Here is a 27364-nt window from a genome sequence, read left to right as displayed (position 1 = left end):
ACCGCCCATCTGTTTTCTCTCCCCCTCAGAGAGATCGCGCGCCTGTGCGCTGACTTTCTTGGCCGGGGCATGCGCACTGCGATGCCCCGGCCAAGCGCTATGGGAACTGTTAAAAAGGGGAAAATGTGCTGACAGACTCCCTTTAAACATTTTCATTGAATCGGAAACTTCAGATTTGACAATATCTTTGATGCTCTGAAGTAGTGATGGGGATTCCTCCTCTACCACCTTGTTCACACAATGCTGACATAACAACTTAGACAGGAAGGAGCGAGTTTTTTCTTGCATACAGCACACTCTCTTCCTTTAGATTTAGTGGTAGCTTTCCTAGGGCCCTCATTGATATTCTAAAATAAAATAAGAGAATAAGTTCCTATTAGACACTGAAGGAAGAAATAAAGGGTGGGGATTGACCCCCTTACCCCACCAGGAATACCGGTCAGGCGTCATGACCCTCCTGGACATCAGCATGTTGACTACCCTTTTCCTCCATGGTACCAGACAGGGATAGAGAGTGGATCCACAGATGCTTGCAGGCTGGCTGGGATCCTTCTGACCGCGCATTGAAGAATTTAAATGCCCTAGGTCAGGTCCCTGCTGGCGTTCCTATGCGGCCCTTGCAGCAGGGGGATGTCCCTCCCCTTACTTCCAGAACGCTCCTTCACTGTAGGCCCATGCGTTCCAAATACCGGAAGGTGCATCCCGTAACTAACGGTTCGCGCGCAGAGCACGCAGAGAAAACTCTAAGCCCGCCCCCTGCCTCTGTAAGTTGCTCCAGGCCAGGAGGAAGGCAGAGAAAAGGCCCTGGACCTCCTGAACACCGCCAAGATGATCTATGTACTATGTTACTATGTTAATATGATCCAGCGTGCCAAATAATGTCACCTCCCAGTTATGCTGGGACTGCCCAGGAACACCGGCCCGACAGAATACACCCAGAACCCAGAAGGATTGGCCCCAGACTTAGCAGGCCGCTCCTAGTGGAGTCTTATGCCGGACCAGGTAACCCCTATAAATGTTGCACCTCAGGGGCTCCTGCAGCCTGATCCTTGCTCTCCACATAGAAGTCTTATCCATAGGACAGGAAACAGGAACTAGTGGTATGGGGCAGAGCCCCTCCTTAAGAGCTCTCCACAAAAGTTCCTGTTTCCTGTCCTGGATGGAGGTGGTCTCCCAAGGTGCTGTCATGGGTGTAAGGGAAAAAAAAATAATTATAATTTAACATAAAAACATTATTTGAACAATAGGTAATTTTCTGATGACACATTCCCTCTAAGTAGAAATCCTTGCCAGGGGTCTGTAGATACATTAAATAAAATGAAAACGCGAGTTTCTCACCAAGAATTTCTAAACGACTCCTTTGTTCCTCCCTCCATTTGCGGATGCTCTCTGGCTCTGCTTGTAGACGATCGGCCTGGGAAATTGCTCCATAACTATCTGTTGGTCCATTAGACTCCTGATCAAACCGCAAAAAAAAAAAAATTAGACCACAGAATGTACAAAACTATATATAGGTTTTCTTGATCTAATTAAGGGGAAAAAATCATTTTAGTTCACACATTTATGGACAAACTTCTGAAAAGAATGCCGCCTTTCTGGCACTAAAACTTTTTTTTATTTTTTTATTATTGGTTTATATGTTGAAAAACCAGACAGCCCTCAGGAACAGCTTGGAATAAAGAAGTGGTAAGTACTTACCTGGCCGATCCTACGCTGCCGCTGTGGTTCTCCTGGACGGGCTCTATGTACCCGGGTGTGACATCACACTGAGAACATCTGATCAGTGCAGCCAATAACTGGCATCTGCAGTGCACCATCGAGGCCAGCGATTCACCACAGCAGCCACATACTGTATACGTGACATCACTGCTGCAGCCGAGTAAATAGAGCCTGGCCAGGAGAGCCAGTGCAGCGGCAAAGGACCTGCCATGTAAGTACTTACCTGGTCTTCATTGCAGGCTGATCCCAAAAGGTTGTCCAGTTTTCTCATTAAACTAGATAACCCCGTTAAACAAATGTTTGAATGGCATCTTTCAGTCTTTTCTTCCCTCTAGACTGGGAGAAATATCCTCCTTAAGAAAAAAAAAACGAAAAGAAAAAAAAAAAACATTGCTTCAACATTCTGTGTTAAAAAAAAATAATTTATAATTATATAATATATATATATCAAAGAATATTAATCTGCTCAGCTCCTCCTGCCCTATACCACACTGCAGATAGGACCACATGTACAACATGACTGGTTCGCTTAAGGAGGGAGACAATCTGCAAAAAATAAAGAAATAATTCAGTCTCTATCCATTACAAAGCTGCCATGGACTGCAGTACTGTACTGTGAAAATGAGAGCAGCAATGAATAATGCAAGGGACACGAGTGTGAAAAACTCTGCATATATAAAAGGCATTTACCAAGTGCAAAAATGTGAAGATACACTGAGAAGTGTTATCGCTGACAAGAACAAAGAAGGAGGGGGGTGAATCTATCTCTAGGCAGCTTCCTTTAACCGCTTGCTAACTGCCCATAGACGTCCATGTGGTCACAAAATAACCCATTATCTGCATGCTAACCATGCAGCTGCGGGAGTGCGAAGCTGGCTGTCAGCGACAGTGGGGCTCCCCATATGGTTTTCTACTATCCATGCCTTCTCCATCACTCTATACACAGCTCTGAATGAGCCCTGTATAAGCAGCTATGCCGTTTCCTGCTCTAGTCCTAGCAATCATGTTATCAATGGGGGTCGTATGTCTGCATGAGCTGCTGTGTCTTAGCAGACCCAGATAAGCTTGTACAACCTCTCGGAGGGGCTGTATTTCTCCTGTAACTGAGGCGAATAGAAATAAAAACAAAATGATACTAAAATAAAAATGACAAAAAATAAAGCCCCATGTATCACTGAAAAAAAAAAAAAAGAAGAAAAAAAAAAAAAGAAGGAGCAAAAAATATTTACATAGCCAAACAGAAAAAATATAATAATGCCGTAATAATGCCAGGACATTCAGCGTCCATCAATGCTTCACCTGAACAAACATTGATATTACCTGGTAGAAGTCACCGTTGAAAACCCCATCTGTATAATAAAGAACAGAAAAGGATTCAATTAATATATGACGTGATGTGAAAGTTCTGGGCCACATGTATACCGTCCTCCTCCTCTCTTCTACAGTGTCCACCAAACCTCTTACCAGCACATGTCATTCCAGCTTCAGAAGGCAAACTTACCCAGTGGCATACATCGTGGGCTTCCTCCAATGCCTACTTCATGCCAGGTCACTGTAGTCACAGGCACACTCAAGGGTCGGAATTATAAAACCGTCTAGAAGAAATAATGTCTTCGTTGCCCATAGCCACCAATCACAACGCAGCTTTCATTTTGTTTCCTGCTCTTGGAAAACGATAGCCGTTATGGGCAACAAAGACAGCATTTCATTTTTAAAGAAATGGTGTCTGGCGGGATACAGTTTTCATATATAAAGGGGCAGACTGCATACAGGGGTCCCTGCGGTTCTTAACTTCCTGACTGGAAATGTCTGGAGACGCCCGCTCAATCAATCACTAGCTAAGGCCAATGATTGGCATCTCCTGGGTCAAACAGGGACTTGAAAAGCATCTGAATGTCAGCGGCAGAAGATTAACAAGGTGGCTAACGCCATTAACCCATTCTGCCCCCTATATAAACAATTTTATCCTGCCCATTAAAAGGGACACTGTCACCTGGATTTCACTTACTGAGCTATTAACATCACCACGATTTACATTAAAATATACTAGTATTACTGCCCGGTGTCTTGTAATTTGTCTATAAAATCACTTTTATGAATATGCTAATTACCTCAGTAAAGGAGCCCAAGTGGCTGTCCCTCTGGCCGTTGGAGCCCAGGCGTGCCCATTACTTCGGAGCCCGGCACCGCTCCACTGCTAATTTATTCACTCCTCTTCGACGAAAATATTTGTGCAGCGCCCGTAATCACGCGCATGCACCCTGGATAGACATATCAGCGCCCGCGCAGTGTCCCGACATCAACCTCACAAAACTCATTGCGCATGCACCAGCTTCGCTCAACCCGGAAAGGAAGAGCGTAGTGGCGCAACTTGCCGGGCGGGGGGAGGACCAGGCGCGGGTCGAGCAAAGCTGGCGCATGCGCAATGAGTTCTGTGAGGCCCATGCCAGGACACAGCGCGGGCGCTGACATGTGTATCCAGGGCGCATGCACGGGATTACGGGCGCTGCATAAACATTACGTTGGTGAAGAGGAGTGAATAAATTAGCAGTGGAGCGGTGCCGAGCGCCGAAGTAATGGGCACGGCTGGGCTCCAACGGCCAGAGGGACAGCCCCTTGGGCTCCTTATTGAGGTAATTAGCATATTAATAAAAGCGATTTTATAGATGAATTACAAGACACAGGGCAGTAATACTAGTATATTTTAATGTAAATCGTGGAGACTGATGTGGTGATGTTAATAGCTCAGTAAGTGAAATCCAGGTGACAGTGTCCCTTTTAAAAGGGAACCCGTCATCAACTTTATGCTGCCCATACTAATGGCAGAATAAAGTAAAGTAGTGACAGGTGAGCTGATTTCAGCGGTCTGTCATTTACAAGTTAAAAGTAATTGGTTGCCGAGAACCAACATCACAATCATTGCAGACTGGGCCTGGAAAAGAGTCAAGGACACCTGAGAAGAGTCCTGGTTACTCATGAAGTCCTGCTCTCCCTGCCCACCTGCTGATGACTGACTGTCTTCTACCTAGTTTTCTCTCTATCTGCCAATCATCATCAGATAAGGGGGGGGGGGGGGGGGGAGCAGGAGATTAGGAATAACCATGACTCTTCACGACTGTTGGCCATTCTCGGCGGGTTCGGCCAACAATACACTAATACACACAGCTACCTGGGGGGGGCTGCTCTATCAGATGGTAATGATATGATCCCGATAGGATATGCCATCATGGCTGAGCAGCCCGACAGGAATACTCACCAATGTGTACTACATGCAAGGGACAGAGCGTACTGTGTAGTGAGGCATCATCCCCCTAGTCAGCTGTGTAAGCAGAGGCAACCAGTCCTGCTCCCATTGTAGGACAGGTTGCTGGCAGCCATGTTAAAGGGGTTATCTGGTAATATATATTGATGACCTATCCCTATGATGATCAGCAGGAGTCTGACACATGGGACAATGAGTGCCGTGGCCTCTTCCAAGGCATGTGACATCACCATACATAGGTCACATGGCCCAGTTGTAGCTCTGCCCTGATAGAAGTGAATGGGGCTGAGCTGCAATACCAAGCACTGCCACAATACTATGTACATCGCTTTGCTTAGAAACCTGTGCTCCTCAGAGGTCAGGGGAGCACACCAGCTCCTTGAAACAGCTGATCAGTGGGGGTGCCAGGACTCGGACCCCCACCGATGAGCTGATGACCTATCCCGAAGATAGGTCATCGTTATCAATACCTGGATAACCCCCTTAAAATAATTCCTGGAGAACCAGTTTAAATCCCTGAACATTGTCTTCTAGAGCTATGCCATTTCTACTCAATATCTTCTATTCTATAACCATGTACAGCGATCTAAAGAAAACACTACAAGGCCAAGTAGGTCTAAAGATGCATAGTACATGGATGGAAAAATTACTCTAGGGAGCCAATAAGAACTTCTACAGAAATCAGCCTAACAATAAGAGGCAGGGCAACGGCTCCTGGAGAGCTGTCCAGTAATGAATTAGGCCTTGTTCACATTTCCGTGTCGGTGTCACATCCGTGAAAAAAAAGAAAAAAAAAAAAAAAAAAAAAAAAAAAAAAAAGCGTACACGTTTCAACCGTGAAACTGTCCGTGAAGGATCAGTGGTTGGTCGATGTGTCCATTTTAACCATCCATAATTCGACGTTGCTCAGCTGAAAATCAATTTCCAAAGAATCTCCTAATAGTCTTCAGTGAAAAACGGGCACAACACAGATGTGTGGCAGTAATTTTCACGGACCCATAGACTTCAATGGGCGTGCTTGGTCCGCATCATGGATCAAAGAAGTGCATGTCCCCGTGATTTTTTTTTACTGACCCATAGTCAGAAAAAAAAATAATAAAAAAATACTGAAATGTGAACAGACATATTTAAAGGGAGTCTGTCATCACAGTTTCACCTTTTTAACCCTTCCCATAGCTTTCTAGCAGCATTACAGCTGATAAAAATGTTACCTTTATAAGCAAATTGTGGACTTCTAAAACTGGCAAAAATCATCTTAGTAGGATATGCAAATGAGGGCTCGCAAGTGCCTAGGGGCGGCATCAACCTCGTAGGTGCCCAGGCAGCTCTGCCTTATCGTCACTTCCCCCCGCCCAGTCTTTCCCTCTGCCCGCCCATCTTCTTACTTCTTCTGTCGCCGAGATCCCGCGCCTGTGAGCTGAGTCCGTCGGCCGGCGCATGCGCACTGCGATGCCCATTCCTGGTACGGCATTGCAGTAATTAATGCGCAGGCTAACGGACAAAGTTAGCCGGAGCATGCGCATTAATTACTGTGATGCCGTACCAGGAATGGGCATCGCAGTGCGCATGCGCCGGCCGACGGACTCAGCTCACAGGCGCGGGATCTCGGCGACAGAAGTAGTAAGAAGATGGGCGGGCACAGGGAAAGGATGGGCAGGGGGGAAGCGACGATAAGGCAGAGCTGCCTGGCACCTACGAGGGTAACGCCGCCCCTGGGCACTTGCGAGCCCTCATTTGCATATCCTACTAAGATGATTTTTGCCAGTTTTCATAAGTCCAGGATTGCTTATAAAAGGTAACGTTTTTATTAACTGTAAGGCTGCTAGAGAGCTATGGGAAGGGTTAAAAAGGTGAAACTGTGATGACAGACTCCCTTTAAATCAATGGGTACGTGTGCTGTCGGCGGAAAATGTTGACAGTACACGTTAGTAAAAAATGGAAATGTGAACGAGGCCTTACTGTACACAATCGGATCCAGTCTGATCTCTATAGCCAAAAAGGGTATCTGTCAGCAACTTTGTACCTATGAAACTGGCTGACCTGTTCCATGTGTGTTTGGAAGCTGAAGGCATCTGTGTTGGTTCCATATTCATATGTGCTCACATTGCTGAGAAAAATGATGTTTTGCTATATGCAAATGAGCCTCTAGGAGCAACGGGGGCGTTGGCATTACACCTAGAGACTGCTTTCTCTGCCACGCCCATTCCACTTTGATTGACAGGGCCAGGCAGTGAAAGCGTCATTTGCGGCAGTTGCAGAGAGCAGAGCCTATACAGTCATGTGAAAAAATTAGGACACCCTTTGAAAGCATGTGGTTTTTTGTAACATTTTTAATAAATGGTTATTTCATCTCCGTTTCAACAATACAGAGAGATTAAAGTAATCCAACTAAACAAAGAAAACTGAAGAAAAGTCTTTTCAAGATCTTCTGTAAATGTCATTCTACAAAAATGCCTATTCTAACTGAGGAAAAAGATAGGACACCCTCACATGTATTCCCTCTTAAATTGGCTCAGATCTCACACAGGTATATCACACCAGGTGCACATAATTAGTAGATCGTTACTCTGCATGTTGAATGAGGCTTGCCCTATTTAAACCTCAGACATTTAGTTTGGTGTGCTCCTGACTGTTGAAGTGAGAGTGAGCACCATGGTGAGAGCAAAAGAGCTGTCAGAGGACTTCAGAAAAAAGATTGTAGCAGCCTATGAGTCTGGGAAGGGATTTAAAAAGATCTCAAAAGATTTTGAAATCAGCCATTCCACTGTCCGGAAGATAGTCTACAAGTGGAGGGCTTTCAAAACAACTGCCAACATGCCCAGGACTGGTCGCCCCAGCAAGTTCACCCCAAGAGCAGACCGCAAGATGCTAAAAGAGGTATCCAAAAACCCTAAAGTGTCATCTCGAGAACTACAGCAGGCTCTGGCTACTGTTGATGTAGAAGTACATGCCTCTACAATCAGAAAGAGACTGTACAAGTTTAACTTGCATGGGAGGTGTGCAAGGAGGAAACCTTTGCTTTCCAAGAGAAACATCGAGGCCAGACTGACATTTGCCAGCGATAAAGTTGACAAAGACCAGGACTTCTGGAATAATGTTCTTTGGACAGATGAGTCCAAAATTGAATTATTTGGACACAACAGCAGAGGACATGTTTGGCGTAAACCAAACACAGCATTCCAAGAAAAGAACCTCATACCAACTGTGGAGCATGGAGGTGGAAGTGTCATGGTTTGGGGCTGCTTTGCTGCAGCAGGACCTGGTCAGCTCACCATCATAGAATCCACGATGAATTCTACTGTGTATCAGAAGGTGCTTGAAGAACATGTGAGACCATCAGTTAGAAAATTAAAGCTGAAGCGGAACTGGACCATGCAACATGACAATGACCCAAAACATACTAGTAAATCAACCAAAGATTGGCTGAAAAAGAAGAAATGGAGAGTCCTGGAATGGCCAAGTCAAAGTCCAGATTTGAATCCCATTGAGATGCTGTGGGGTGACTTGAAAAGGGCTGTACGTGCAAGAAACCCCTCAAACATCTCACAGCTGAAAAAGTTCTGCATTGAGGAGTGGGGTAAAATTTCCTCAGACCGATGTCGAAGACTGGTAGATGGCTACAAGAACCGTCTCACTGCAGTTATTTCAGCCAAAGGAGGTAACACTCGCTATTAGGGGCAAGGGTGTCCTATCTTTTTCCTCAGTTAGAATAGGCATTTTTGTAGAATGACATTTACAGAAGATCTTGAAAAGACTTTTCTTCAGTTTTCTTTGTTTAGTCGGATTACTTTAATCTCTCTGTATTGTTGAAACGGAGATGAAATAACCATTTATTAAAAATGTTACAAAAAACCACATGCTTTCAAAGGGTGTCCTAATTTTTTCACAAGACTGTAGGTGTAATGGCAGCGCCCCTGTTACTCCTAAAGGCTCATTTACATATATTTAAAACATACTTTTTCTCAGTAATGTGGGCACATACAGTATGAACATGGGACCAACACAGATGCCTTCAGATACCAAGTGCACATGTAACAGGTCAGCCAGTGCCATAGGTACAGAACTGCTGACAGATGCTGTTTAATGAAAAGTTCTGGCAGTAAAGGTCTAGGTGCATGGTCTACCTATAGGCTACCTGCACACGGGGAGCGGGCTGTCTGGTACAAATCCTGAACGAAAAGTGTCAAATCCACACAAAGAATTGACATGCTGCAGATTTCAAAATCAACAAAAAAAAAAAAAAGCAAAAATATACACATGATTTGTCTCGTCTCATACGCTTTGCTGGTACTGTATAACGCTGCAGAATCTGATGGGGAAAAAACGTGCATAATCCGCAATGTGCGCAGGTGGCCTAATACAGCACACATACATACTTCACCTTCATCGTCCTCTCCGCACGCTGCAATCAGCAATATTACATTCATTAAAATGGGCATTGTACAGAGTCAGGAAGAAAACAAGCGGCTTGTCCGGCTGGGACAGGCTATGAAATTCCATGACTTGTACGATTTGCTGCATCTGCTTTTCACAATGACCATTTGACCGTTTTATCCACAGGAATTTCCTCCTTTTCAACCTGCACAGCAAAATACAGTTCCTGTAACGCACAATACAAGGGACTCGTCACCGAGACCCCCTTCAGGGACTTGCACTTATGGGATATATTTTGGCCCATTCAGAGAAACCAAACACTTCAAGAAATCTGCTGCATGTGAATGCAACCTTAAAGAGGACCTTTCACCTGAAAATGAAGGTTAAACTAAAGATATAGCCTTACATGCCCCCGGTATTGCTTATTCAGTCACTCATTTTTCAATCAGTGCCCCCCGAAATATTTGCCGCCTTGTATGCTAATGAGCCATTCGGCTCAACTGGGCGGGCCTTCAAAAGTTCTCCCGGGCGTGTCATTAGTCTCCCTGGCACGGAGCGCATCCAATCAGCGCGCTCCGCTCTTAGCCAAGGGAGAAGACGCTCCAGTTCTCGCGAGATTCGCGAGAACTGGAGCGATTTCATCCATCCGGTGCCATCTCGCGAGAACTGGAGCGTCTTCTCCCTGGCAGAGAGCGGAGCGCGCTGATTGGATGCGCTCCGTGCCAGGGAGACTAATGACACGCCCGGGAGAACTTTTGAAGGCCCGACCAGTTGAGCCGAATGGCTCATTAGCATACAAGGCGGCAAATATTCTGGGGGGTAGCGCGGACAAACGGGGGCACTGATGAAAAATGAGTGACTGAATAAGCAATACCGGGGGCATGCAAGTAAGGCTATATCTTTAGTTTAACTTTCATTTTCAGGTGAAAGGTCCTCTTTAAAGAGGACCTGTCACCACTCCTGACATGCCTGTTTGAATAGCTCGATGTATTCCCCATGTAATAACAATTCTGGATCATCCATTCTTATGGCTCTGTGTTCTGCCATTCCTTTATTATTTCTACTAGAAGTTATGAATAGATTACTAGCAGTCTGCAGTAAGGGTACAGGGGGGTGGTAACCAGTTGGGGGGGGGTGTACCTGCACAGACTGAAAATGTCAGCACTGATTGGATAGAGTCAGTCTGTGCAGGTACACACCCCCAACTGGTTAACAACCCTCCATACCCTTACTGCAGACTGCTAGCAATTCATTCATAACTTCTAGTAGGAATAATAAAGAAGCAGTACAACATGGAGCTATAAGAATAGATACTCCAGGATTTTTATTACATGGGGAATGCATGAAGCTATCAAACAGACATGTTAGAAGTGGTGAAAGGTCCTCTTTAAAAAAAAAAACTGATATCGCTTCAAGAACTTGGGGCCTCCATCGCCATATTCTGAACTCTTTCTGAGGGCTTAGCCCAAGTCCGTGAGTCACCAACATGTGAATATCTTTGTTCTCTGACCAGGAGCGGACTGGGAATTAAAAGGGGTATTCCCATCACAGACAATGGGGGCATATCGCTAGGATATGCCCCCACTGTCCAATAGGTTCGGGTCCCACCTCTGGGACCCGAACCTACAAAGAAAAGGGAGCGCTGTGGCTGGAGGACCCCGGGTTTCCCAGGGTCTGTCCACCACCGAGCGCTGCTCCCATAGAAGTGAATGGGAGCGCACCACGCATGAGCGGCCCCCCTCCGTCTAGAGAAAAATACTATTCTTGTCACTGAACTCTCCCGTCTGTGTTTTTGTGGTCTGCAAACTACGGATGCCGGCGGTGAGCGCTCTCCACTTTCCTGCTCCATGTACTTCCTAGAATTAATGACAGAGTAACCCCTCTCCCGTCTCTGGCATTAGATTGTATCGCTGACCATGAGGCATGTCCTGTAACTAACCTCTCCCATTTCACATACAGAACCGTACACTAAACTCCATATATTACAGCAGCCTGCATATAATCCTCTTAACCCTGCGTAACTCCGAGTAATCTCCAGGAGGCTGCGGGTGGCAGCTACAGGGTTAAAGTACAGGCTAATCCAGGTGTAACCAGAGGAACACTGAATTATTAACGGCACGGACTGATAGATCACCAGCAGAGGGGAAACATTCCCCGCCAGCGAGCAATGTATACAGATATTACTTATGTGTATGAGGGAACTCTCACACTTGCGGCAGAGGATTCCGGCAGGCAGTTCCGTCCGGACGCAAACTGATGGCATTTGTCAGACGGATGCAGATCTGACAAATGCATTGCAATACCGGATCCGTCTCTCCGGTGTCATCCGGAAAAACTGATCCGTTATAAATTATTATTTTTTGCATGCGCAGACCGAAAAACTGGGTCCGTTTTGCTGGAACACTTAGGCTCCATTCACACGTCCGCAATGTGTTTTGCGGATACACGGAGTCATGGATCCGCAAAACACGGAAAGTGGCAATGTGCGTTCCGCATTTTGCGGACCGCACATTGCCGACATAATAGAATATGCCTGTTCTTGTCCGCAATTGCGGACAAGAATAGGACATGTTCTATTTTTTTGCGGAAACGGAAGCACGGATGCGGAAGTGCGGATCCGCAAATGTGGATGCGGACAGCACATTCCGTCCCCATAGAGAATGAATAGGTCCGCGACCTTTCCGCAAAATTGCGGAAAGGATGCGGACGTGTGAATGGAGCCTTAATGCCGGATCTGGCACTAATACACTTCAATGTAAACTAATGCCAGATCCGGCAAGTGTTCAGGATTTTTGGCCAGAGATAAAACTGCAGCATGCTGCGATATTTTCTGCGTCCAAAAAACGTGCGAGGGACTGAACTGATGCATTCTGAACGGATTGCTCTCCATTCAGAATGCATGGGGATAAAACTGATCAGTTCTTTTCCGGTATTGAGCCCCTAGGACGGAACTCAGTGCCGGAAATGAAAAACGCTAGTGTGAAAGTACCCTAACACACCCAAAGTTATCATGTTAAAGACGCTAGTGTGAAAGTACTAACATGATAACTTTGGGTGTGTTAAGGTACTTTCACACTAGCGTTTTTCATTTCCGGCACTGAGTTCCGTCCTAGGGGCTCAATGCCGGAAAAGAACTCATCAGTTTTATCCTAATGCATTCTGAATGGAGAGCAATCCGTTCAGGATGCATCAGGATGTCTTCAGTTCAGTTTTTTTGACTGTTCAGGACGGAGATAATACCGCAGCATGCTACAGTTATATCTCCGGACAGAAAAACGGAAGACTTGCCTGAATGCCGGCATGTTTCCCCCATTGAAACGCATTAATGCCGGATCCAGCACCAAGTATTCTGGCAAAATGGATCCGGCATTGCGGTCTGCGCATGCTTTTAGACAGCAAAAAATGTTTTAAAAAAAAAATGCCGGATCCATTTTTCCAGATAATACACCGGAGAGACGGATCCGGCATTTCAATGCCTTTGTCAGACGGATCAGGATCCTGATCCGTCTGACAAATGCTATCAGTTCGCATACGTTTTGACGAATCCGGCAGGCAGTGTCGGTGACAGAACATCCTGCCGGAATCCTCTGCTATACGTCCAGGGGTCACCGAGGGGGGCTCAGAGAGAGGAGATAGAATGACTTGACCACCCGCAGGTCCTTCTCCCCTATGCTGATGGCGGTCCCGATAGGACCCTCCCCCACAGAGGACTACAGATCGCTCATGTTCCCGGTAGGTGACAGCTCCTTCCTCTCACCTGCTGTGCCATCGTGCAGGGCGCCGGGCACGTCCCCGCTGTCCAGGATGCTGAAGCCTTCATCATTCTCGATCCCGGCGATGTCGCTCTCCTGCTGTGCCAGGAAGGCGGCGGCCGGGTCCTCCTCGGACACTCCGTTACCGACAGGCCCGAAAGCGTCAAACTCCGACATGATGGCAGGAGACAAGTGGGAGCAGGCGATCCAGGCAAAAAAGAGGATTGAAATGTCCAGCAGATCCCTCCTGCCGCCGGCGATCGCCAGATGATAGGCGCGGAAGTGACGTACGCCGGGAAGAGGAGGCGGCGGCAACGTAAAGTCAAGCAGGCAGGAAATGACGTCACGGGCGATGGCTCAGCTGACTGTCGGGCACGGCTTCCTGGACAGGGCAGTAGAGGTTACCAAGCCCAAGTCAGATTTGTGTATGATCTCACACTGCCAACATACAGAAGGCGATGCCCCCCGTGATAGCCTGGCCCAAACAAGAGCTGGCATCAAAGTAGCCACATGGACACATTGATTTTAATGAGTACCCGGGGTTAAAGGGTTTCTGTCACCAGATTGAACCCTATTAAAGGGAACCTGTCACCTGCAAAACGCATATTAAACCGACCACAGTACCTTACAGTATCCCCCAGTGTGTTGCTATTCATGGTTTTCTTTCCTCTTTGTGTTTCTTCATACTTGTTTAAAAACGCTGTTTTAATGTCGGTTGGCGCTGTCTCCGAGTCAGGCTTGAAGTCAAGGGGGCAGCGGCCTCCTTGCTTCAAGTAAAGCTAAGCCTTACCACTCCTCTCTACAATTAGATGGACATGCTGGCGTGATCCCGCTCTTCTAGCGCATGCGCGGTACGCTGCCTGTTACAGCGTGATCCTCACTCACCCGCCTGCATTTTGCTGACTGCGGATGTGGCGGACAGTTCGATCGTGCGCGCGCCCGGCCGTCACGCTATAACAGGCAGTGTACCGCGCATGCGCTAGAAGAGCGCGATCCTGGCATCACGCCAGCATGTCCATCTAATTGTAGAGGAGTGGTAAGGGGCGGGCTTAGCTTTACTTGAAGGAAGGAGGCCGCTGCCCCCTTGACTTCAAGCCTGACTCGGAGACGGCGCCAACTGACATTAAAACAGCGTTTTTAACAAGTATGAAGAAACACAAAGAGGAAAGAAAACCATGAATAGCAACACACTGGGGGATACTGTAAGGTACTGTGGTCGGTTTAATATGCGTTTTGCAGGTGACAGGTTCCCTTTAAGCTAGCTGACATTAGCGATGTGCTAATGTCAGCTGAACCTAACTAGCCTATTCCTACTTTTATCTATGCCCTGTTAAGCCAGAAATCTAACTTCTATAATATGCTAATTAGCCTCTAGGAGCAGGGGGGCATTGTTCCTGCTCCTAGAGGCTCCGTTCTCCCACCTTTGTCGCCTCCCTTCAAGTCCTGATTGACAGGGCCAGCCCAAGCAGCGCTCGCATCTGTCTGCCAGGGAAATCTTGTGCCGTTCAGCATTCGGCGTGTTGAGGGAAAGACACACGCAGGCTGCCAGCTTCCTCACCGCGCCTGCGAGCGTCGTTCCGAATGCTGAACAGCGCAAGATTTCACCCAGAGCACAGGGCTGGCAGACAGATGCGAGCGCTGCATGGGCTGGCCCTGTCAATCAGGACTTGAAGGGAGGCGACAAAGGTGGGAGAACGGAGCCTATAGGAGCAGGAACAACGCCCCCTTGCTCCTAGAGGCTAATTAGCATATTATAAAAGTTAGATTTCTGGCGTAACGGGGGCATAGATAAAAGTAGGAATAGGCTAGTTAGGTTCAGCTGACATTACCACATCGCTAATGTCAGCTAGCTTAATAGGGTTAAATCTGGTGACAGAATCCCTTTAAATGACTTAGCGCCACTGATCTTAGACTATTCACATTACGGTTTTATCCCATATTTAGGCCTCATGCACACGACCGTATTTTTTTGCGGTCCGCAAAACGGGGTTCCGTTTTTCCGTGATCCGTGACCGTTTTTTCGTCCGTGGGTCTTCCTTGATTTTTGGAGGATCCACGGACATGAAAAAAAAGTCGTTTTGGTGTCCGCCTGGCCGTGCGGAGCCAAACGGATCCGTCCTGAATTACAATGCAAGTCAATGGGGACGGATCCGTTTGACGTTGACACAATATGGTGCAATTTCAAACGGATCCGTCCCCCATTGACTTTCAATGTAAAGTCAGGAGTTAATATACCATAGGATCGGAGTTTTCTCCAATCCGATGGTATATTTTAACTTGAAGCGTCCCCATCACCATGGGAACGCCTCTATGTTAGAATATACCGTCGGATTTGAGTTACATCGTGAAACTCAAATCCGACAGTATATTCTAACACAGAGGCGTTCCCATGGTGATGCGGACGCTTCAGGTTAGAATATACTAAAAGAACTGTGTACATGACTGCCCCCTGCTGCCTGGTAGGTGCTGCCAGGCAGCAGGGGGCAGCCCCCCCCCTGTAGTTAACACATTGGTGGCCAGTGTGGCCGGCCCCCCCCCCTCCCTCCCCTGTAGTTAACTCATTGGTGGCCAGTGGGCCCCCCCCTCCCCTGTAGTTAACTCATTGGTGGCCAGTGCGGCCGGCCCCCCTCCCTGCCCTGTAGTTAACTCGTTGGTGGCCAGTGGGCCCCTCCCTCCCCTGTAGTTAACTCGTTGGTGGCCAGTGGGCCCCTCCCTCCACTGTAGTTAACTCGTTGGTGGCCAGTGGGCCTTCTCTCCTCCCTCCCCCTCCTAATTAAAATCTCCCCCCTATCATTGGTGGCAGCGGAGTGTACCGATCGGAGTCCCAGTTTAATCGCTGGGGCTCCGATCGGTAACCATGGCCCCCCTCCCTCCCCTGTAGTTAACTCGTTGGTGGCCAGTGGGCCCCTCCCTCCCCTGTAGTTAACTCGTTGGTGGCCAGTGGGCCTTCTCTCCTCCCTCCCCCTCCTAATTAAAATCTCCCCCCTATCATTGGTGGCAGCGGAGTGTACCGATCGGAGTCCCAGTTTAATCGCTGGGGCTCCGATCGGTAACCATGGCAACCAGGACGCTACTGCAATCCCGGTTGCCATGGTTACTTAGCAATTTGTAGAACCATTATACTTACCTGCGAGCTGCGATGTCTGCATCCGGCCGGGAGCTCCTCCTACTGGTAAGTGACAGGTCATTAAGCAATGCGCCGCACAGACCTGTCACTTACCAGTAGGAGGAGCTCCTGGCCGGATGCAGACATCGCAGCTCGCAGGTAAGTATAATGGTTCTACAAATTGCTAAGTAACCATGGCAACCGGGACTGCAGTAGCGTCCTGGTTGCCATGGTTACCGATCGGAGCCCCAGCGATTAAACTGGGACTCCGATCGGTACACTCCGCTGCCACCAATGATAGGGGGGAGATTTTAATTAGGAGGGGGAGGGAGGGGAGAAGGCCCACTGGCCACCAACGAGTTAACTACAGGGGAGGGGCCCACTGGCCACCAACGAGTTAACTACAGGGGAGGGAGGGGCCCACTGGCCACCAACGAGTTAACTACAGGGGAGGGAGGGGGGCCCACTGGCCACCAATGAGTTAACTACAGGGGAGGGAGGGGGGGGCGGCCGCACTGGCCACCAATGTGTTAACTACAGGGGGGGGGGGGGGGTGCTGCCTGGCAGCACCTGCCAGGCAGCAGGGGGCAGTCATGTACGCAGTTCTTTTAGTATATTCTAACCTGAAGCGTCCCCATCACCATGGGAACGCCTCTGTGTTAGAATATACTGTCGGTTCTGAGTTTTCACGAAGTGAAAACTCAGCTATGAAAAAGCTTTTATGCAGACGGATCTTCGGATCCGTCTGTATAAAAACTAACCTACGGCCACGGATCACGGACACGGATGCCAATCTTGTGTGCATCCGTGTTCTTTCACGGACCCATTGACTTGAATGGGTCCGTGAACCGTTGTCCGTCAAAAAAATAGGACAGGTCATATTTTTTTGACGGACAGGATACACGGATCACGGTCTCGGCTGCAAAACGGTGCATTTTCCGATTTTTCCACGGACCCATTAAAAGTCAATGGGTCCGCGAAAAAAAACTGAAAACGGCACAACGGCCACGGATGCACACAACGGTCGTGTGCAGGAGGCCTTAAAGTGTACACATGACGTATACATTCATAGGATGTCTCAGACAGATACCTTACACTGACATTTGTCAGCATAGGGCTGCAATGTAAAAGAAAAAAAGTCAGTACAAAAGAGTAAGTGCAGTCTGATAAACAGGGTGGGCAGCTGAGGGTCAGAACATAGATCAGGCAGGTAATGGTCAAATCTGGAAAATTCGCTGCATGGCACAAAACAACCGGCGTCACTCGGATATGAGATAAATCTTATTTATTGTAATTGGATCAGCATAAGGGTCCATTCACACGTCCGGATCCACAAAACACGGACAGCGGCAATATGCGTTCCACATTTTGCGGACCGCACATCGCCTGCACTAATAGAATATGCCTATTCTTGTCCGCAATTGCGGACAAGAATAGGACATGTTCTATTTTTGATACCAAGGTCCTCTTCATCAGGTTAAGCAAGCTTCTGTACCAGTTTGTAACTCGTCTTGTTCATGCTTAGTGCAATTGTCTGTGTTAGGCTACTTGCACACTCGCATTTTGGCTTTCCGTTTGTGAGATCCGTTCAGGGCTCTCACAAGCGGTCCAGAACGGATCAGTTTGTATTCTGAATGGAAAAGGATCCGCTCAGAATGCTTCAGCTTACGTCCGTTCCGCCTCCTTTCCTCGCTGCTTGCAGCGTTTTGGTGTCCGTCTGATGAAACTGAGCCAAACGGATCCTGGCACACAATGTAAGTCAATAGGGACGGATCCGTTTTCTATGACACATTTTGGCAGAATAGAAAACTGATCCGTCTACCATTGACTTTCAATGATGTTCAAGACGGATCCGTCTTGGCCATGTTAAAGATAATACAAACGGATCCGATCTGAACGGTTGCAGACGGTTGTATTATCTGAACGGATCCGACACGTGAACGGTTGCAGACGGTTGTATTATCTGAACGGATCCGACACATGTGGTCTGCCTTTTTATAGTCCAAAGCTTCCAAAAATTGTCCCTTATCGGGGGCAGAGGGTGTTTAGCCCCTTCCTGACACAGCCATTATTCACCTTCCTGACCGGCCAAATTTTGCAAATCTAACTTGTTACCGGCACTTTATGTGCTAATAACTTTGGAATGCTTTTACTTATCCAAGTCATTCTCAGACTGTTTACTTGTGACATATCGTACTTCATGTTAGTGTTAAAAGTGGTTCAATATGTATTACTTTTATTTATAAAAAAAATCCCAAATTGACCAAATAGCTCCTGAGGGCAACAGCTTCAAAAGTGTCAGTGGGCATGCGCCGAGCCCAGTGACACTTTTGAAGCTGTTGCCCTCAGGAGCTATTTGATCGCACAGGCAGTCGGCTGTACTGCGCCTGTGCGAGATTTCCGGCGGCCGAAAGAAAAAAGCCAGGGGTGTAGCTTGAATGTATTAGTTGACGTAGCGGTCCCATTCACCTCGGCTGTGGGACGATATTTCATAATGAGTAGGCGTGCTTGGGCTTGAAATTAAGGCGGGCTCGGCACTGCAGGGGGGCGTTACTGGGCTCAAGAGATGAAGAATAACGCACCTCTGGGCACCTTGGAGGTTCATTTGCATAACACAAAAAGCGCTTTTTTTTATCAAAATGAAACCATGAAAAGAAGAAAGAAGACCACTGCAGGAAATAAGGTAGTTTATTGTACATGGCAATGGTGACAGCTAAATATGCTCAAACCAGGTGACAGATTTCCTTTAATATGTCTATTTTTTTTATTTTGCAGTTTTACACAATAAGCATTTTTTGAAAAAAATATTATTTTGTGTCGCCATATTCTGAGAGCTATGTTTTATTTTTTTCTGCCTGTCTTATGTGACGGCTGTGAAGGCTTATTTTTTGCAGGATGAGATGATGTTTTCATTGGTACCATTTTGGGTTACATGGTACTTTTTTGATTACTCTATATTAAGCTTTTTGTGAGGCAAGGTGACGAAAAATGTTTGTTTTGGCATAGTTTTTATTTTTTTACATTTACCTGATGGGGTACATTTTTTATAGAGCCGGTTGTTACGGATGCAGCAATACCTATTATGTCTATTTATTTATTTATTTTTTATTTATTTTTATTGAAAATGGCTTAATTAGGGGAAAGGGGGACTTTTTTTTTCTAAAACGCTTTTTTTCAGTTTTTATTTTTGCCCCACTATGGGACTTTTAGGGATCAGATCCCTGTTTCAATGCAGTACAATACATGCTGTATTGCACTGCATTTACTGTCAGTGTATTAAGCCTCATTCACACGTCCGTGTCCGTGCTCAAATCCGTTAGAAGGTGGTCAGTGATGCGTCCGTGAAGGATCCGTGTTGGGTCCGTGTGTCCGTTTTTTGCTGTCCGTGTGCCATCTGTGTTTCACTGACACTGAACAGCTGAAAAATAATTTTCAAAGCATCCCTTCCTAATGATCCGTGAAACACTGATGCAACACGGATGGCATCCACGTTGCATCCGTAGTTTTCATGGACCCATAGACTATAATGGGTGTGATGGATCAGTGAACGGACAAAATAGAGCATGCATCCGTGCTAAAAACACGACCGTGCTAAAACACTGATGTCACATTAAAATCAATGGGGACGTGTGCTGTCCGTGGAGAACATGTACAGCATGCGTCCGTGAAACACTGACGTGTGAATGAGGCTCTACTCTGACAGTTTTCCTATGAGGCCCAGCCTAGGTGGGTCTCATAGGCCTCTGTAGCTGCCAGGCCCCAAAGCTTTGCAAGGTCTGGGGCTGCCATGTCAACCAACGGCCTCCTGTGAATCTCCAATATGCCGCGGTCAGTGTTGATTGTGGAGAGGTTAATCCGCCAGCATTAGTATTTTCAGCAATGTCAGCGGATACAGCAGGGGCCCAGCTATCAGTCATAGCCTGGCCCCTGCACTGATCGAGAGTGCACAGCTCCTGTGCCCATCCAATCAGCTTGGTGTACTATTATTACTACTCCATAATTCGTACCTCTCACTCCCGTCTTCAAGACTTTTCTCGAGCTGCACCTACTCTCTGGAATACTAGGTCAAATCACAACTTCTCCACCTTCAAACGTGCCTTAAAAACACATCTTTTCAGGCAGGCTTATGAAGCTACCTAAAATGACTTTCCCCAACCAACTCCTATGGCCTAAACTCGATCCTCTAGTAGTCCCAAACCTGAAGCAGATCGGCCAGCACCACTCCTGTCAGTTCAATACTGGCTCAAATCCTACTTATCACAATCAACTACCTTATGTGTCACCCCCAATTCCTCATAGATTGTAACAGTAAGCTCTTGCGAGCAGGATCATGACTCCTAGTGTTTCAGTTGCATATTAGCCAGTTAGATTTGTTTCGTACATGAACCCTATGAATTTGTAAAGTACTCCGGAATATGGTGGTGCTATATAAATACATTTTATTATTATTATTATTATGGCGGTTTGCAGGAAGTCACTTCCCACTACACCCTAATAGTACGGCGGATGTCAGGAAGGTGTTAAACACACACAGTGTTGTGAGGAAGAAAACAGTGGCTTGTATGGCTTCACAGGGACAGAATGCCTGCCCATATGACATGCACAAATGTTACTTGTCAGAAAAAAGAGTGGCTTGTTGGGACCAAGCCTCCAAAAATTATGCGTTAACGGGGTAGAATGCTTTCTCGTATTTATACACACAAAAGTGATAATTGTTAGAAGAAAGAGTTGCTGGTACTGAACGAGCCTAGAAAAATTCTCCCTTTTGAGAACAGCAGGAGTGCAGTGTGGAAAGGGTAAGTTAATAGCGGCATGTGTATCTTAGTAATAAAGCCCAACATAAGCAATTTTTTTTAGGTCAGAAGCGATTTTGTGAATCAGGTAAATACGAGAAATTACTGTCGCTGATTATTGCGAGTAAAAGATCTACGGTAGTAATGTAATTAGGAAAAAAAGAACAAGCGCAGGTATAACAAATAACCAAGATAGAATTATACAGGAATTTGTGGATTATTTTTTCGGCGCTGTATCGTTCAGAATTAAACGGGAGTGAGGAGAATATTAGGGCATATTTGGGTCAGATTAACTTGCAAAGATTATCTGAGCAAGAAAAGGAGTCTATTAATGCGCCCATTACAGTGAGTGAATTACAGACTGCTTTGTCTGATATTAGTGGTAACTCTACACCGGGATCAGATGGTCTACCCTTTGAATTATACAGATTGCTTGGTGATGTATTGCAGCAATTTCTTATCCAAGTAATAAATCAGTCTTTAATAGACGGAAAATTCCCCCCCTCGTTAAGAGAGGCTTCAATTAGATTGATATTAAAAAAGGGGAAAGATGAGAGTGATATTGGGGCTTATCGACCCATCTCACTCTTAAACACTGATTATAAAATCTTGGCGAGAGCGCTAGCAAACCGACTTAAGAAAATAAGAAAATATGTAATTCACACAGATCAGATGGGTTTTATCCCCGGTAGACACATACAGTCGAATATTCATAGAGCGTTCCTTAATGTTCAATCTGTGGGGGGGGGGCTCCTTTCTTTACAGTATTTGCATTGCTCAAATAAATTAACTTTGCAAGATATTCTAATTTTTTGCGTTTCACCTGTATACTGTACGTTTTGATGGTCTGCCCCATATGGATTGACGATTCCTTTTTTTACCCGCTGGAAAGGATCATTAATGACCTGGTGTGGGGCAGAAACAGGGTTCGGATTGAGTTGAAATTTTTATATCTTATCATATAGGGATGGGGGGGTTGTCCCTCCCTTTTTTTCAAGGATACTACCTTAGCGCACGAATCCAGTGGTGCTTAAATGCACATGAAAATGGCTTGCTGGGATATCTCCATGAAAAATATGATAAAGAAAATATGTTCTTTATCCTTGAGACTGGTCAATTGGGGGTTAAGGGTCTCGATTTCCCGATTTCTTATATGTTACAGAAAGTTTGGAATAAAATTAAGACCATTGTCAATATTACGCACGCACTGCATTTTTCCCCGCTCTGGGACAATTTATATTTTGGGGAGTTTTATAAGTTAAGGGACACTCACTTTTGGATTAATATAGGGATCACTGTAGTTGCACACTTATTTCAGGCTGGGAAATTAAAGGCCTTGGCTAAAACATTTTTGGAAGAGGATATTACTTTTATGGCTCAGTTTAGTTATGCACAAGTGGCACATGCCGCTTTATTCACAATTAATAAGAATTTATTACTGGTGCAAGACCAAACACTTTTAGATTTTTCTTTTTCTTTTTTGGGTATGAATATAAAATTATCACAAATTTATGCGAGGTTGCAACAAGAAATAGGTAGGTTCACAAAGTTTAAGAGTGAAAGAAAATGGGATAAAGAATTAGGGGACAGGGTCAGCAACCGGGCAATGGTATATAAAAATATCCAAGGCGTTTCGGTTGCTAATCAACACAGGCTAATTCAATTTAAAATTGTCCATAGGTTATATTATACCCCTAATTTCTTTTCATAAAAATTGGCAACCCATTTTTGAAAGCTTGGGAATAAGTAGCAAACTAACAGTAGATCCTTCATTTGAGTTTGTAGTTTTCGGGCTCGTGCCAATTATTATTATTATTATTTATTATTAAAAGGGGTATACATACATAATACAGACAATAGCACAAAGCATAAACAAGACGAGTTACAAACTAGTACAGAAGGAGAGAGGGCCCTGCCGTAATCTACATAATAGATATCAGCTCCAAAATACCATCTTCCCTACTACAACTATGGATGAAAGGATTAATGATTTCGAAGGGGGGGTAGGGAATAGGGGGTTTAGAATATAAATAGGATGTCCCTTTTGGGTTTTGTTGTGTTAATTGATAATATGTGCTTCTACCCTTTTTTTTTATTTATTCCTGTAATGGTGATTTTTTATGGTAATAAATAAAGAAAATATTTAAATAAAAAATAATAATAAATAGCGGCATGTGGCAGCATAGCATGGAAAATACAAGGCAGTAGATCAGATGTTGATGGATAGTAGTAGTAGTGGCAGATGTGCAGCATTAATAGTGGTGGCAGTAGAACTAACAGTGCTGGCGGCAGCAGCAGCCATATAGTACATGTTGGCAGGCAGACAGCGGCAGTGGCATGATGGTGGGAGTTGCATGATGGCAGCAGCTGTATAGGACATCATGGTAGGCAGACAGCAACAGTGGCAAGATGGCATCGTCAGCAAGGCTAGATCTGTTCATCGGTCTCAGCCGGAGGAGTGTGAAAATCTTCCTGGATCCATGCCTGGTTCATTTTGACAAAAGTGATGTTTTGGACACTGGTGGAGGACAACTTGGTCCATTTGGGTATCACCACACCCCTTGCCATGCTAAAAAAAATAAAAATTCAGAGATGACACTGGAGGCTGGGCAAGAAAGAAGATAGAGAGCATAGTGAGTCAGTTCGGACCACTGTTCTAACCTGCCTGCCCAGAAGTCTTTGTGGTCAGGGAGTAGGTTATGTGCAGGAGACAGGGCAGAGTCCAGGTAGGACGGAACCTGGGGGTTGAGGTGGCAGGTCTTTGTTAGCTGATTTGCTCAGCCTAACATGGTACATGAAAATAATAATATATAGGATACTGAACTGGCTGCTGCTGAGGCTTCTGCTGCTTGTGGCAGTGGAGAGGGCAGGAGGTGGGTGACCCTGCAGGTGGCGGAGAGGGGTTTCCCTTTCAGACATGGTGGCAGCAGGTGTCTATTTGCCAAAAGCTTTGGCAAGCTGTGTACACACAAGCTAGTAATACAATGATTGGTCTTCCTTTTCAGTGGGTGGAAAATATTCCCCCATTTTGCTTTGATAGCAAGGGTAAGCATGCAGGTGTACAGCTTGCCATTCTGGCCAGCATGCCCGAGGAGGCAGTTCTTTTTGATTCTGCCCCCCACTGAGACGATTATGTGTTGTGGCCAGGGTCATTGTCATCATCATCATCCTGCTCCTCTACCTCTGACTCCTCCTCCAGTGGCAGCTCCTCCTTCTCCATGTGAGTTTCTCCTTGTGAGTCCTCAACAGCTATAGGGTGGACAGCAAAATGCGTTTGCTGTTCTACCGCCATTGTCCCCTGCTGCATGAGCATCAGAATCTGTTCTAAGATAAATATGAGGTGGATAAGATTGTTCATGCCACAGTTATCCCTACTGACAAATTTTGTGGCCTCTTCAAAGGGCTTCAGCAGACGACCGGCGTCTCTGATGAGCTGCCACTGCCTGAACTCGAAACAACACATGCGCCCTGCTGAGGTAGTCTGGTGCAAAACCATTCACTGCTTTACGCTCTAGCATGTGCAAAGTGGAATTCCAACTAGTTGAAATGTTGCTGTTTAAGTAGTGTAATGGCAGACCATTCTATCGCTGCAAGTCCAGTTCCTTGCCACACAAGAATGGCTGAAATGAGAGGACAGTCTCCTGGACATTGCCAGCACCGTCCACAAGCCAGTGTACTTTTTTAAAAAGCGTTGTATGACTAGATTAATCCCGTACACAATGCAGCGAGCATGGGTTATTTCCCCCAGGTTCAGGGCAGCCACAATGTTGTGCCCATTGTCACTGACCACCTTGCCCAGTTGAAGTTGGTGAGGAGATATCTAGCAGAATGTTTGCTGCTTGATGCACTTTAGTAAGTGATCAGCTGTGTGGCTACTCTTGCCAAGCCCGATCAAAACCAAAATCCCATGGCAACACTTGACTTGACACATGATAGGAGGGAGGGGGAGGGGGAACGACGCTCTACCATTGCTGCTGTTGGGGACAGAAGGGTGTCCATGGTGGATAGGTTTCATAAGCAACTGGCTTTGTTGTTATGGTGCTGCCTTTCCATTGCTGCAAAATACAAACCGGATTCCAAAAAAGTTGGGACACTAAACAAATTGTGAATAAAAACTGAATGCAATGATGTGGAGATGGCAAATGTCAATATTTTATTTGTAATAGAACGTAGATGACAGATCAAACGTTTAATCCGAGTAAATGTATCATTTTAAAGGAAAAATACGTTGATTCCAATTTTCACGGTGTCAACAAATCCCCAAAAAGTTGGGACAAGTAGCAATAAGAGGCTGGAAAAAGTAAATTTGAGCATAACGAAGAGCTGGAAGACCAATTAACACTAATTAGGTCAATTGGCAACATGATTGGGTATAAAAAGAGCTTCTCAGAGTGGCAGTGTCTCTCAGAAGCCAAGATGGGTAGAGGATCACCAATTCCCACAATGTTGCGCAGAAAGATAGTGGAGCAATATCAGAAAGGTGTTACCCAGCGAAAAATTGCAAAGACTTTGCATCTATCATCATCAACTGTGCATAACATCATCCAAAGATTCAGAGAATCTGGAACAATCTCTGTGCGTAAGGGTCAAGGCCGTAAAACCATACTGGATGCCCGTGATCTCCGGGCCCTTAAATGACACTGCACCACAAACAGGAATGCTACTGTAAAGGAAATCACAGAATGGGCTCAGGAATACTTCCAGAAACCATTGTCAGTGAACACAATCCACCGTGCCATCCGCCGTTGCCAGCTGAAACTCTACAGTGCAAAGAAGAAGCCATTTCTAAGCAAGATCCACAAGCTCAGGCGTTTTCACTAGGGGTGCACCGAAATGAAAATTCTGGTCCGAAAATCGAAACTGAAACTGCCTTTTTGCCCAAATACTTTTAAAATACTTTTTTTTTAAAGATTTTATTAATAATTCTTTTTCATGAATTTAATAAATCATATTATATATGGAGAGGGGGATCTGTGGGTGGCGCTGTTATGGAGAGGGGGATCTGTGGGTGGCGCTGTTATGGAGAGGGGGATCTGTGGGTGGCGCTGTTATGGAGAGGGGGATCTGTGGGTGGCTCTGTTATGGAGAGGGGGATCTGTGGGTGGCGCTGTTATGGAGAGGGGGATCTGTGGGTGGCGCTGTTATGGAGGGGGGGATCTGTGGGTGGCTCTGTTATGGAGAGGGGGATCTGTGGGTGGCGCTGTTATGGAGGGGGGATATGTGCACTGTTATGGGCATAACAGTGCACAGATCCCCCCTCCCCATAGCAGTGCCATAGACCGATCCCCCTACCCATAACAGCCCCGGCCCTGCTGCTCACAGCAGACTAATCACTCACTGCATCTTTATTTTACCTTACAATCGTGACGCTCCAGTACAACTCTGCAGGCAGAGCGGAGGGCGGCGTAACGTCACTTACTCACGTGACACACCTGCTCCGCCCACTTTATGAATGAAGGAGGCGGAGCAGGCGCGTCACGTGAGTAAGTGACGTTACGCCGCCCTCCGCTCTGCCTGCAGAGTTTTTACTGGAGTGTCACGATTGTAAGGTAAAATAAAGATGCAGTGACTTAACCACTTCCCATCTGGGCCCTTTGCCCCCTTCCTGACCAGGCCAAATTTTGCAAAACGGACATATCTCACTTTATGTGGTAATAACTTTGGAACGCCTTTATTTATCCAAGTCATTCAGAGATTGTTTTCTCGTGACACATTGTACTTCATGATAGTCATAAATTTGAGTCAAAATATTTCACCTTTATTTATGAAAAAATCCCAAATTTACCCAAAAATTTAAAAAAAATCGCAATTTTCTAAATTTCAATTTCTCTGCTTTTAAAACAGAAAGTGATACCTCATAAAATATTTATTATTTAACATTCCCCATATGTCTACTTTATGTTGGCATCATTTTGGAAATGTCATTTTATTTTTTTAGGACGTTAGAAGGCTTAGAAGTTTAGAAGCAATTCTTCAAATTTTTAAGAAAATTGCCAAAACCCACTTTATAAGGACCAGTTCAGGTCTGAAGTCACTTTGTGGGGCCTACATAGTGGATACCCCCATAAATGACCCCATTGTAGAAACTACACCCCTCAAGGTATTCAAAACCGATTTTACAAACTTTGTTAACCCTTTAGGCGTTCCACAAGAATTAAAGGAAAATGGAGATCAAATTTTTAAATTTCACTTTTTTGGCAGATTTTCCATTTTAATCAATTTTTTTCTCTAACACATCGATGGTTAACAGCCAAACAAAACTCAATATTTATTACCCAGATTCTGCGGTTTACAGAAACACCCCACATGTGGTCGTAAACTGCTGTATGGGCACACGGCAGGGCGCAGAAGGAAAGGA

General features: G+C 45.8%; 1 protein-coding gene across 1 annotated transcript in view; it reads right to left on the bottom strand.

Moving 5' to 3' along the window:
* The window catches only part of CLTA (clathrin light chain A), a 47683-nt gene extending 34271 nt beyond the window's left edge, over nt 1-13412 (bottom strand). The window contains exons 1-3 of the mRNA XM_040417379.1: nt 13113-13412; nt 3040-3068; nt 1339-1456 (exon numbers count right to left, since the gene is read on the bottom strand). Coding sequence (XP_040273313.1) covers nt 1339-1456; nt 3040-3068; nt 13113-13284 — 319 coding nt within the window. The 5' untranslated portion in view covers nt 13285-13412. The remainder of the gene's footprint in view (nt 1-1338; nt 1457-3039; nt 3069-13112) is intronic.
* Between the last annotated feature and the right edge of the window lie 13952 nt (nt 13413-27364).

This window comes from Bufo bufo, chromosome 2 (assembly GCF_905171765.1).
Source record: "Bufo bufo chromosome 2, aBufBuf1.1, whole genome shotgun sequence".
NCBI classification, from domain to species: domain Eukaryota; kingdom Metazoa; phylum Chordata; class Amphibia; order Anura; family Bufonidae; genus Bufo; species Bufo bufo.
Note: the sequence above shows the minus strand (reverse complement) of the source record. Positions and strands in the feature narration are given on the sequence as shown.